We start from the raw sequence: 14,102 nt of genomic DNA, 5'->3' as shown, positions 1-14,102 counted from the left end.
AGGCTCCATGTCAATTACAATGCTCTCCTTCCCTATCCATCCCATCCCCCCCCCCCCAACTCCCTCACCAACTTTTACATTACTCTTACACTGGACACCGTTCCCTTCCACTCAAATCTTTTATTGATATGACCTATTTTTCCCCACCCACTTATTATAAGCTATTGTCATCATAACAAGGACACTTCCTGTTGGTATGTATAGTCAAACTATAGTCATTGCTGGGCATTGAAACCAAACATGAATTATGACAAACATGATTAGATTTATCAAGATAATGTATAGATCATAAAAACATCAAATAGTTTTCAAATATAATTTCAAACAGATAGGGAAAATGTATCATAATACAGTATTAATATTGTTTAAAACATCTAATTCTGGACCTAGTTTAATAAAGCATGAAACTGTGGACTGTGTTTTTACTTACTGTTCCGACCAATTCATATACGAAACCAGTCACCGGACAGGGTTGCAGAGTAGAGAAAATGCTAAACCCAGTGCCCTCTACACCGTTGAGGTCACTGACGAAGCCAAGAATCACATTGGGGTCCCTTGACAACCATTCCTCTCCCATTAATTCATCGCCACAGATGGTTCTTGAGATTTGTGGATTGAGGGTGTCTGAAATCTGTATGAAAAGGGGAAAAAAAAAATACCAAAACACCTTTCTTTGCCATTTTCCTAAAGTTAAAATGTAAAATGTTCAAAGATATTAAGCCCGACCGTCTCCTAATTTACCCCTGCCGTCCAATAAAATCTCTTGTTGTTCTATAGTTGCAGTGGCTGTGATGTCACATGATACCATTATAGACGAGGATAAATCAGGTGACCTTTCTAAGACCCACAAACGCATTAGACGATGCCATTATCGACATCACTGTAGACTATATTTATACACAAAAATACTGAAATAAATCAAAATGAAAATAAATACAAGTGTCTTCCTTTTATTTTTTCTGTTTTTTTTTGGGGGGGGGGGTGAGATAGAATTGAAGGTATATCATCTTGCACACAGGATTGCAAATCAAATTTGTCCATTCTGTTTGGGCTTAAAATTGACCATTAAGATAATGTGTTGTACAGGATCTTTTTCAGTCTCTTCCGGCTTTTTTTTTTCCAAATGATCTATTTACTTCAAATAACTTCTAGCTTTGAAAGATTGAGAGCAAAGACTTACAAAGAAATTTCTCTCATGTGGAACTTAACTGTGGGAAGATCCCCATGGCAACAACTATTTGGTAAGATGGATTCCCCATTTCTATATACAAATGTTTTATTAGGAGGGATATTCCAAGTTTTTACAATGAATGTCTTTTCATTTAAGATAACATGATACTGATGATAACATTTAGGTTCTCCAGAGAAGCAGTTTTTCCATTGCTATCTTCTCAATTTTTCAGGCATATAATCCTAACATGTTCATAACAAGAAAACTATTAAAACTATTAAAATGAAACCAAAATTGTATTATAGCAAACCCTCTCATAGTGGGCAATTTGTAGCTTTTTTGCATTCGTTACAGACAACCCAGTGTAAGAGTACTCGTGCCTGAAGTCACCAACAGAGTAACCATTAACAGTGAACTACCATGGATGAGGTGGGTACCCACTGGTCAGGTACCCACTTCTATTATTACCCACTACCAGTAGGTAACATAGTGTATTCGCTACCAGTGCTGGCACTAAAATAGAGTGCAACTTCAAATGACGTTACCCACCCAAATTGCCTTGCCTTTGGTTCACATACTGTTAAGCTTTTAAGCTTTTTGGAAGACTTCCCTCCACTTTGTACTTTTGTGGAAAAACAAATAAATACTCGTTATAAGCTGCCCTTCTTCTAATACAAAGTCGTGGAAAATAATTCACTACTTATTTCACTCTCAATTTTGACACGAAAGGAATAATTATTTCCGGCTTTTTTTGGGTTGTACTTTTACAATGTCAGTTTGATTGACTGCACATTTGGTAAATCTTTGAATCGTATGTCTTACCTCCAAATAGTCTCCATCACAATTGTTTGTGGTCTCATTTCTTGGCTCTAGATCTACTACCGTGAAGAAGAGGTTGATGCACTGGGTACCGCCAATGATCACCTTAGAACAGGATGTCAAGGGTCCGTAGGGCTCCGGAAAGCCCGGACTCATAATAAAGCTGGACGATTCCAGGATAACTTCGTCACAACCTGAAAATTGAGGGGTGTGTGGGGAGGGTGGGGGGAGGAGGAAATCCAAAAAGATCAAATTAAATGTCAGTTTGTTAAACCTTAAAATTCGTTTATGAAACAGAATGAAGAAAATGATAAGCTGTCAAACTTTATACCCATTAGACCCTGAACAGTCAGAATCAAAAATTAATTTACTACATGGCATATCTACCCAAAATCAGAATAACAACCTTTAAAAATAATTAATAAAAATTCATAAAAAAAATCAAAAAATTTCGATAAGCTTACAAGAGAAGAAGGGTTCAAATGTTGCTGTTTTAGATAAGATTCATCCGACATGTAATTAATAGGCTAAGCTTTAACATTGCTAAATAACTTGCCAACATCAGACTAGCAGCTGCTGACTAGCTGCTATTGACTAAGTAACTGTTGACAAGCAGGCTATTGACTAGCAGCTGCTGATTAGCCACTACCGACTAGGAACTGTTGACAATACAGGCTTATTGACTAGCAGCTGCTGATTAGCCACTATCGACTAGGAACTGTTGACAATACAGGCTATTGACTAGCAGCTGCTGACTAGCCGCTATCGACTAGGAACTGTTGACAAAACAGGCTATTGACTAGCAGCTGCTGACTAGCCGCTATCGACGAGGAACTGTTGACAATACAGGCTATTGACTAGCAGCTGCTGACTAGCCGCTATCGACTAGGAACTGTTGACAATACAGGCTATTGACTAGCAGCTGCTGACTAGCCGCTATCGACTAGGAACTGTTGACAATACAGGCTATTGACTAGCCGCTATCGACTAGGAACTGTTGACAATACAGGCTATTGACTAGCAGCTGCTGACTAGCCACTATCGACTAGGAACTGTTGACAATACAGGCTATTGACTAGCAGCTGCTGACTAGCCGCTATTGACGAGGAACTGTTGACAATAAAGGCTATTGACTAGCAGAGGCTGACTAGCCGCTATTGACTAGCCGCCATTGACTAGCCACTTTCCAAATATGAAAATTCCTAGCATACATCCAGTGAGCTAACATGCTAACAACTGCAGTATGATAGGCTGGTATTACAATTCAAAGAAATGGTGAATTGGGCAATTAAAACTGATGACCATGAATGCCACCATATTATTATTCACTTACTAGGGCATTCTTCTAAATCACACTGTCGGGACGTTGCTGGTTTAACACCTCCGCAAAGCATATCCTCGACAACCACTCCAGTGATCAGGTCGACACAATTGACCTCTCTGAACTGGTCGACTACTCCGCAAGTAACCGGGCACTGTAGAATCAGAGAAAGCAAAAGAAGTTGTGACATTTGATTCGCCGGCTTTCATGTACCATGGGGGTAAACGACTGGGTCAGCTGCTTGCAAATGGACCATCGTTGCTATAGAGATGACAGGTTGAATGTGCAAGATATGGGAGTAAATTGTAAATATTTCCTTTTCGAAGAACAAGGAATTTTGGAAGTACTATACAGTAGAAATCCAAATAGCTTGTACGTACTGTCATGTAAAGTTGTATAGATCTATTTGAAGTGTAAGTTTCATATAGTCCCCATGTTAGCTTGAGTACCTGTACAGCAATTGGAGACTTGCTATCCCTCTATTTGTCAAAAGAGGGCAGTCATGTTACTTGATAGTTCTTTCTATGCACTGTGTACAGAATACTTGCCTCACTATAAGGTTCAGCAACGAAACTGTACTCCGGACACCTTTCGGAAAGTCCGAAAAATGTCCATTCGCCTCCTTCGCTGTCTTCGCCGCTCACGAAGCGGATCTCGATCCTGGATGAGAGGGAATGATAGACACGAGGCAGGCCGCCTTCCTGAGGACACAGCTTAATAGGGTCGTTGTCGGGGTAGTTTGAGTCCGTCAGCTGCAGTGAGATAGGACAAGTAGAGCATAGTTAATACTGTAAACAGGACATGGAATAGTACAGGAACGTTGGAATAAGACAGGGTTGCATCTGTCTTCCCTGCAAGGTCGACAAGCCCACTGGCTTCACAGCCCGACCGATTACCACCCACCCTAAACTGTGAACAACAGACTAATCAGGATCCTACTATTTTAAAGACGCTATCATGTAGCAATTATCTCGACTGGTGGTCAACAGTGGGCAGCAGTTATTAGTCTAAAACTGCTCAGTCTGAACAAATGGAACCATTCACAGGAGAGTCATTCTGCATGTGACCTAGGGTGAGCACATGTCGTTTATAGCAGAACGCAGTCGTTATGTGTGTGTACTCTTCAGTGTGTCAGTGGTCAGTTACGACTATCAAAAAGCTAGGTCGCAATGGTCCAGTTGTAACCTGTAGTACTGTATTTGTTAAATGCATTAAAACAGTTTTTTTTTGCACCTGGTCACACTGGCTCATTGCAAGTATTACATTTAATTGATATCCTTTTGAACCGGGTTAAAAGAGTTTCGAAACAGACGGAAAGGGAAAAAAAGACCAACCTCTACGTAATCTTCGCAATCTTCTGAATTGCTCCCCAGGTCAAAAACTGTAAAAGCCACTCTCAGACAAGCACCGACTGCGTTCTCCAGAGTGTACACACAGTTATTATCAGCTGGGTAAACATTCGGGGAGTCTGGGTTGGACACCCTTATTGTCGTCATGTTAAAGAAAGCATCGCAGGCTTTTGGAGGTAAATCGTAAACAAAATATAGGCAAACATTAAAGGACATTGAATTTTAAAGAAATAGTTCTTGATAAGTTCTAGAAGAAGGAAAGTTATAATTTGAATGCTGCTCATGTCTCTATAGGTGGTCCAGTGTTCACATTATTCACCTTTAACATGCCAATTCTCTGGAGTTAATTAATGCTCACAATTGGGGTGATTACATCAGCACCTCAGTGTAGGCCTTAATGTTAAATCCAATGTTTTATAACTCAACCCAGATGTGCTCTTTTAACTTCCCATAAACAACAGAGCACTGATCCTATGATGGATGGAATTCAACAACAATTGTCCTTGATATATTTGTTGTTCAATTATAAAAGATGTTATTAATGGCCATTGAAATCTTCATTTTTTTTTCCTACTGTGGTTTGTGTTGCATTTCTGTCTGTTTGTTAGACTCAGTTGTCCAGCCACTTTTATTGATGGTGAAAAAGGTCATCTCTCAAAGATTAGATGAGGTATAAAAATTGATACAGCCAGCACAGATAAGAGTTGTTTCAAAAAGTCTCAAACATATAAAATTATAATTCAATGGAGCTATTGCCCAACCTGTGTATGGGAGAGCTAATGGATGGGGCATTTTACAGCAAGAATTACTCAGAAACAACTGGGAGCACTTATTATCTAAAATAAATGTAATCAATCTAGATTCAAAAAAGGGTTTCTGTGGGTTCTAGATTTACCGCTTGATACAAGAAAGGGAGAAATTGGCAAAGGTCTCCCCGAGTGAAAATACGCACCGCAGAACTGCGTCACCATTTAAAGTAACAAATCGAATATGACAAGAGGGACACAGAACGTTGTGTGAGAGTATCATTTTGCAAGAAAATTTTAAAATCTTCTAAAAAAAATGTTTGGCTAGGTTTACTTGCTTCGATACGAGATTTGACATTAATATCTCCCTTTCGGTGCTTAACAGCTTTGCACAACAGTAAAAATGTATTACTCTAAAATATACTGATAGCTTTAAAAAAAAAAAAAAAAAAAAAAAAAAAGGGACAGTACTTACAGGGACATTCTGGTAACTCAAGACAGGGTATTACAGATTCTGGTGCTTCATCAAGACAGAGGGCGTCGTCCACAATGTCACCAGATGAAATTTCTATGCAGTCAACATCACGCATCTGTACCGCTTCGCCGCAGGTTGCGTCACACTGACAATTACAAAAAGCAAAAAGGTAATTAAATCTACCATTTGAAAACAATTGTAAATGTTAGATCCGAGTGCTAGACGACCCCTCCCCTCCCCCACATGTCTTAAATGTTAAAAGGTTAGGTGAGGCAATCATTTGTGTTGATATATTGAAAATGCAAAATACAAAAAGTAAGAAACAGTAATTTTGCACCTCCCAGGCACAGAGAAGCCCCCCAAAAAAGAAAGAAGAGAGATACAGGCTGGGACATCAAATATTTGTTTTTATATATATAATTTTATTATTGTCATCTTTAATGAGGGTAGTCCTGCTCAGTGCAGAAGCACTGCTTTCCAGAGGAGCCCTCAAATAGTTGGAGGAAACAAAACACACACGCGATTGGAAAAATATTATCACGATTATATTCATAATGATCATAACTATATCTTAACATTCTTTCTAGACTCGTCGCCAACAACGGTCGACTGACTATTTTGCACCGCCGACATCTTTTGGATCTTCACTGCTGCATTTTCTAACTAGCAAATTTATTGCAAACACGGCAAAAATAGTATTTTGAAGATCACTCACTTCGCTGAAGTTGCCGACTCGATAGGCGTATTCGACTGTGCAATCGACGAATGCAACAAAGGCGCGGTAGCCACTACCGACATTGTCGTTGTCGTTGGAGAAAAATGTCACGGTTCCATATGATCCATAGGTTTCTATTGGCATACTACGAACTCCAGACTGTCCGCATAAAGCACTCGTCCTGTATGGAAATTCACTGTCCACAATCTGGAAGGGGGGGGGGGGTGTGGGGAAAGTGAATGGAAAAGTAAGTGCAAATGTCAAATATTCATCCTATGGTTCAAAAATTATTGTTCACAGAAACAAAAGTCAGATGATCCATCGATTTCTTTGCACTTGTCATTCTGATAGTGAGACATAAATTCTATCAGTGTTAAAGGTTTCATTTTTAATACTAAGCATTAATAGCCACGCCCCTCTTTCCTATACAGAAGAGGGAGGCGAGTTTCAGCTAGGTTTGATCGTGTCTCGCTGATCAAAACTATCTCTAAAACTTATACGATGGAAAGAAATGATTAGTAGAGAACCATTTGCAATACTGTTGTCAGTAATTCTGGACCTGGCAAAGATGTTCTTATGAATGACACAGGGATGAGCCTGGGGTAAAAAAAAAATCACAGAATTTTGCAAAAATTGCAGTTTAGGCTCCAGTTTGCGTATGCTACAGTGTGTTAGGATAATAGTTTTTGTCCCTGAGGTAGACAAGATATCACAGATATTCCGCTGAAAAAGCTCATGCTTGATTACAGAAACGCAGTTTGCAAACAAATCAAACTGAGATTGTTTACCAATAAACCATCTAGGCCTTCACATTCTTCATCTTCTCCAAACGGCTGTTCTTCTGGTCCTTCCGTGTCCAGACTTATGATGAAAATGCTGAGACACTTGTCGTTGACAGAACTGATGAAGTAAGTACAGGCTTGGTCTGGTTGGTAGGCTAGAGGGTAGCCAGGGCTCGATAAATCAGCACTGTCTCCCTCGTCGGTAATGTATCGGTCGCAAGCTGAAAGGAACCACAAAAAAAACAGAACGGAGAGATTGATGAATTTATGAGCAAATAAAATATACAAGAGATAGTCAAAATAAATAATCATAAAAGGAGTTAAGGATCTAAAAGTAAGTCTATCTTATTTCATAAAATAATTTCTTTTATTGAAATTTGATTTTGGCAACCACTTAAACCTTGCTGCCAGTTTTCAACTGATAAAAATTTTAAAAAATGTCTCTGGAATGACCAGATGATAAAAAGGCAACATCTTGACAGAGGTTGAAGATTAAATAAAAAGAGTTTTGTTGTGCGTAGGGAAGAATAAAACAGATTTACAAAGCTACATGCAGCTACAAGGTAGGTGCTCTCGCTGGCTGGAAATTAATTAAAATGAACTTGCACGACAGAGATGGACATGAAGAAGGTAATTAACAGATCATGTAATTAACTGTTATGGATTAAAATGACCTCACTTAGACAGGGTCTCAGTTACCGAACCATTAAATCACATAACTTTGCAAATTTGAACTTTTAAATTTTACTTCAAATTTATGATATCATCAAATTTGTTGGATTACGTGAACTCACTTTACGGCATGGAATTCAGTTTTCACACTGATCTTGACTGTCGGGGAGAGATTCGTTCCAAACCGGAAGTAATCTAATTTAACTACATGACACTCAGAGATGGATCCAATCCATATAAACTACTACAATGAAGATCATCACACTAACTAATCATGGAGGGCTCCCATGCCCATGGCAACCGAGTCTCAGAGAGAGTAGCATTGCAAATTAAATGTAATTTAATCTGCTACAGGTACACTACATGATGAAACCCATACTCCCATCCAAATATTAAGATTTGCTATCTGCTATGACATTGCTTGTGAAGTATTTACAGAGGTTCCTTGACCATGGGGAGGGGGCACTTTACCATGAGAGACTCTAGGCAATCGCCTAGGATTACCTATTGGATCATCCCCAAGGTGGAGAGGGAGAGGATTATTAATAACTTTAATGTAACAATAATCGTTATCGATTCCTTCGTACTCACTTGGGCAAGGTTCCAAGTCACATGTCTCTTGACTTTCAGGGAGCGGATCGTTGCAAAGTCTGTCGTCTGCGGGGATCCCGGTCTCTAATACTACACACTGGACGACGCGGGTCCTGACTGCCTCTCCACATTCGGCAGAGCACTACGAAATGGGGCAAAGACATTTCTTAAAGCAGTGGTAATAGAAAGCAAAATTAAACAGATGGATAAAACAAACAAGGCTTGGTCCACCAAAGATAAAAAGATCGGTCTGCCCGAATTTGACCGACGACACAGATGTCAAGTTGCTATCGGAGACCCGCATCACTTGCCGTAAAGCTAAAGAACACAACCCATAAAACCATGTCAATAACTGCTGTGTGCCCCTTAAAAATCGACCTGCTGCAGTAGGTGCCATCATAAATGATATCTTAATGATTACACTGCCTAATTCATAACAAAATTTGGGTTTAAAAGATTGTCCAAACTAATTTGCAACCAGAGTAAATGTATTAAACAACCAACTGTGGAAAAGGTAACATTTTTCTAGACATACAATTTGGAGAAGATCACATCAACCTTCATGATTTTGTCCTTTTATTGCTCCCCTGGCTTCTAAAAGTGGGTGGCTGGTGAAAATCTCTGCTGCGTTGCCGTTTTAATTCTGCTTTTTTTTTTCAGATTTAGAGAAAACTTATACCCTTGTGCATTCTGAACATCGACAGCAAGGGGTCGAGGTCTGGTGGAGACCTCCGTTTTTTTAAACCAATCACACCCTAACCCTCTTGTAACTTACCGGACCATATTCTCCAGCTATGTATCCATACACGGGACAAGCAACGAAGAAAGGCAGCATCCTGAAGAAGCCATCGTTGTCTTCGTCGTCAGATCTAAACGTGAGGGTCACGTCGCCGGTACGCGACGTCCAGGAACTGAACGGTTTCTCTCCCGCTGCTTCCACAGTCAAACCGTCATAGCCGTCGTCAACAAACTACAAATGTAAAGATGGATTATAAATTTGTTGCCGTGAACGATCGTCAAATATTTGTCGTGTGGCACATTTATGTCGGAGATTGTACCCATCCTCACGGGCAGTGGGAAAATGTTATGACTTTTAATATGAAGAACGGACAAATACATTGTTATGCATTTCAAACATGATATCCCTATGGCCACAACAGTTTCATGTTTGTCTTTGGTGTTTGCATCTGAGGAAACTGACCTATTGGTCTTTCTGTTAGACTAAGTGGTCCACCCAATTTGTGGTCCACCCAATTTGTGGTCCACCCAAAGTGGTCCACTCAACTAAGTGGTCCACCCAAAGTGGTCCACCCAATTAAGGAGTGTTAGCTCAGTGGTTAACGCCGGTGCCTTCCAATCATTATGTCCCCGGTTCGAGTCACTCCAAGATTAATGTATGTCGTCCAGTTACAGAGTTGCTGACAATTGACAATTCATAATTGTGGACGTTAAATATGAATCTAAGAGACTGATTTCGGTCAGCTTGCGGCTTTGATAAGCCAAGGAGGCTTCTTTACAAGTTCCTGCTTGCAGGAGGATCTAAAATACACATATACATACATACAATTTTTTTAATCAATGAAGCTGTTTATAATCAATGAAGATGTTTAATAGAAAATATTAATAGAAAAATCAATATTTCCTCTCTTCGGAATACGTCAGAAGACACACTTCCGTTTCCATGGATATACATTAGAGTTGATGAGACAAAATTTAGACTCATAAATTTCAGTCTCCGATGACAGTCCTTGTAAGATTTTCTGAAAATTTAGGTACCTTTCTGTCCTGCCATTGCTTTGTACGCAATTGCATTGTCACGTACACACAACTTGCTTGAAGATTCATGGAATTTTACACATGATTTTCATCGCAAATGCCTCCAAGGAGACGTTCTTCTACAGCAAACAGGTAACGTAAAGTTCGGTAAAATATCTTGTCCCGACTTCATCTTTCAAATTCCGAAAAAATTAGGAAAAAACTTAGACCGACTTTGAGTTCATCTCAGGTTTAGGAACATACCATTTGTACGATGGGGGAGCAATCCCATGTAGTATCAGCCTAGCTAGGGCTGTCATGTAACATGACGTCTACTACCCTAATTAAATATATATATATATTAATCTGAAAATTGATGGAAAATAATCATAATAAAGTATTGTTATTGTTAATGAAGCTTAATGAGTCGACATTAATGAACCTAGTGTCCCAGCATACACAACGACAAGTACATGATACCTACCTCTACACTGTCGCCGTCATCCAGCGAAAACAATAAGAGCGTTATTCTCACGCAGCCGTCCGGATTTGTAATTGAGTAGCTGCATTGTTGGTTTGCGTCATAAGAATCTGGATAGTTAAAACTGTCCAGAAATTCCCCGGACTCGGTAATGGCTACATCACACGCTAGAAGAATAAAGAAAAAAAAAACAAATTAACATCAGGTTTGGACATGATGTGCCTAACACCTAGCATCACACACTTCAGCATTTAATTGTTTTAAAATTGTTTAAAATTGTTTTAAAAGTTTTAATTGGCTTTTCATAAATGATGAAAGGACTAGCTAAGAGATAAGATAGGAGGAGATATGATAAAAGTAAGATAAGATAAGAGATAAGTTCTGGTTTATTTCACAACAGGTATCCATGGAAACTAATTGGATATAACAGGGTAATGATGAATACTCACGTATGCATTCCTCTTGTGGGTCACAAGGCATTACATCTCTAGGACGAATGTTAGGACAAAATTCATCACCAACTGCTGATAGGGTAATGACATTGATACATTGAACACTTCTCGAAATGAGTCCTCCCTCTCCACATGAAACTGAGCACTAACAAGGAAAAAAAAAGGGGGGGAAATATTAAGACTTAATACATAACCAATGGTGGTGAAAATAGAGGGTACAAACACAAAAGGGTTGAGGGATGATGGTGTGAGCCGAGGGGGTAATATAAGTTCCCTCCCTCATAATACCCAACCTTATACCACATCTTGTCAATATGCAAGTAAAGACTACTACCGCCACTTTCAAACTATTTCCTGCAAATGGTAGAGCGCGGATGAAATATATATAACCTGGTGAGGACTTCTTACGGAAAAGAATGACAACGGATTAGAGCATCAGCCAAATGAAAGAAACCTGATCTCAAGAACAACTAAAAGTTCAAAAATCCACTCTTGATCGATTTCACTGACAATTTTGTAGGAGAGTTAATTTAGGCAAAGATAACAACGATCAAATAGCTTTAAATCCCTTATCTTCGTCTCCCTGTCTTAAATATTATGCCTGAGCAGCCTTTCGTGCGTGACTTGTATGAAAGGATGACTCGGGTCAGAATTTTAGTCTTGAAATGACCTCGTCCAAAAAAAAAGGAAATATTATGAGTTTCTAGTGATGTATCAAAAGCATTCGGTTTAAGGATATTCCGCTGAAAAATGTGCTTAAAGATCTCTCAAATGCTCCTTGAAAAGGGTTAAATTTCTGACAAACTTGGCTCCTCAGTTTCAAGGCCTAAAATATCAATGTTAATCCATATCAATTCTAACACATCATCCCCCCCCCCCCCCCCACAAAAAATGTTTTTTTTTCAAACTTCATGTTAACCAGCAGAGCATCTGCAAATGAGATTCAGAACAGTCTGAACTTCGATTTTGTTGCAATAAAATTTGTTTTGTGTTATTTTCAAAATTGAAAAGATTCTCTAAATTGAAAAGATTCAAAATTTGAGTTAAAAGCCACCCGAAGTGTAAGTTGTAATCCATAAGCCCTTGCGGACTTCTCCCACATTTGTGGTCGCTTAAACGTTGTAAAAATAACTGCTGATTATTATGATTATATATATTATTATGATATTAATGTGTCTGTTTTTTCTATGGAGTTTTGTGCTGCATTCAAACTCTCAACACTAATAGATGTGGTAGTGTAAGAAACCTGTACTGAGAGCAGGTATTTTTGTCTTTTTTTTTTCCTCTTTTTTTTAACGGTCTACGACATATCTATAATCGATTTTATTCCTTTAATAATGTCATTTTTTTTAGCTGGATTCTGGACCATTCACATCCAACATTAGCCACATATCTATTTACTGGACATCTATTGGCACAAAATCACTCTTTTTAATTTTTTCAACTTTTTGAGCACAACATTTTACCAGAATATTCTATTTAATGCTGTCAACTTTGGGAGCAGACAGATCTTGTTAGTAATTCTGCATCATAAAGCCCCATCCACCACCCATCCTCCCCCCCCCAAAAAAAAAACAAACCAGGATAATGAAGGACCTTTTTAATTACATCCAGCACCACTTCAATGAAAAAAAAAGTTCTAATCATGAACGGTAGGTAGTAAATGCCAACCGGAGAAATCTTACCTCACTGAAGGGTCCAACGTCATAGGCAAAGTCCGGGCATTCCAGAGCATTGACCAGAACCTGATAACCGCCCCCTGTCCCAGAGTCATCGGACGTGAAGGAAAAGTATAACATGTTGCTACGGGAAATCACCACGTTTGTCAGATTTTCGCAAAACTGGTATTCGGCGTTCGGAAAGTTAAGATCGACGAGCTGGGCAGAATAAATTGAAAAATTGGGGAAAATGAGCAAAACTTGCAGGGCAATGGTGGGGTTGGGGGTTATAAGAAAAGATGGTATTACATCATAGAAAAATGAGCTCAAACGTGAAGTCATAGGAATACAATTCAGTAACAGATATGTTCACTTTCGAAACCAGATGCTTATAATATATAACCTGAAACCCTTTCTCAATTATAATCTGTTCTTTCTTCTTCTCTCTCTTTCTTCCAGTTCTAGAAGATAAACTACAAGTTAACAAACACAACCCTATATGGTCAAAAGTGGGAATCTGTGGCAACAGCAGCAGCAGTCAAATCTGCTGCAACAAGGCTGAATCAATATTACAAATTTATATTACACATTTATATAACATTACATCATTATTACATTATTTCTGAACATGCTGCAGTGTAAACCTCCTGCGATACCAAAGAGCACAAAATATTACATCATACGCAGCCCCCCCCACCCCACCACCCCAAGGCAATCTTCTACCACCACTGGGTAAGAACAAGCTGTGCTGCTGAATTAGATGAATCGCTGTTAAGTCTTACCCTGACAAAGTCGTTACACTGTCCACGATCGTTACTCCGTTCAATGTCAAACTCTACCAGTGATAGAGAGATACACTGGGGAGCTGGTACGGTGATGTAGTATTCACAGAAAGTGTTGTTAGGGTACTGGCCGTTGCCAGCATCGGGGCTCTCTATGATGCCGGACTCGGTCAGGTTACGGCTGCAGGCTAAACCATTTTAAAAAAGAAACAACAAACGATTGATAAACTTCCACTAGGGAGCAGTAATCTTCTGACAATAAGTAAAATGAAAGAAAAAGCATCATCCATACCAAAAAAAAAAAAAAAAACAATCTTTTCTTTAAACATTCAT

General features: G+C 39.0%; 1 protein-coding gene across 1 annotated transcript in view; it reads right to left on the bottom strand.

The window, feature by feature from the left end:
- The window catches only part of LOC139963522 (uncharacterized), a 64,738-nt gene that overhangs the window by 23,667 nt on the left and 26,969 nt on the right, over window positions 1-14,102 (bottom strand). Inside the window, exons 33-46 of the mRNA XM_071964358.1 lie at window positions 13,770-13,957; window positions 13,015-13,206; window positions 11,327-11,474; window positions 10,881-11,044; window positions 9,417-9,611; window positions 8,642-8,783; window positions 7,385-7,599; window positions 6,597-6,803; window positions 5,882-6,026; window positions 4,646-4,827; window positions 3,860-4,063; window positions 3,324-3,465; window positions 1,994-2,184; window positions 431-631 (exon numbers count right to left, since the gene is read on the bottom strand). Of these exons, the coding sequence (XP_071820459.1) occupies window positions 431-631; window positions 1,994-2,184; window positions 3,324-3,465; window positions 3,860-4,063; window positions 4,646-4,827; window positions 5,882-6,026; window positions 6,597-6,803; window positions 7,385-7,599; window positions 8,642-8,783; window positions 9,417-9,611; window positions 10,881-11,044; window positions 11,327-11,474; window positions 13,015-13,206; window positions 13,770-13,957 (2,516 nt within the window). The remainder of the gene's footprint in view (window positions 1-430; window positions 632-1,993; window positions 2,185-3,323; window positions 3,466-3,859; window positions 4,064-4,645; window positions 4,828-5,881; window positions 6,027-6,596; window positions 6,804-7,384; window positions 7,600-8,641; window positions 8,784-9,416; window positions 9,612-10,880; window positions 11,045-11,326; window positions 11,475-13,014; window positions 13,207-13,769; window positions 13,958-14,102) is intronic.

Source organism: Apostichopus japonicus, chromosome 22 (assembly GCF_037975245.1).
Source record: "Apostichopus japonicus isolate 1M-3 chromosome 22, ASM3797524v1, whole genome shotgun sequence".
NCBI classification, from domain to species: Eukaryota; Metazoa; Echinodermata; class Holothuroidea; order Aspidochirotida; family Stichopodidae; genus Apostichopus; species Apostichopus japonicus.
The sequence above is the reverse complement of the archived record's forward strand: the minus strand, read 5'-3'. Positions and strand labels throughout refer to the sequence as shown.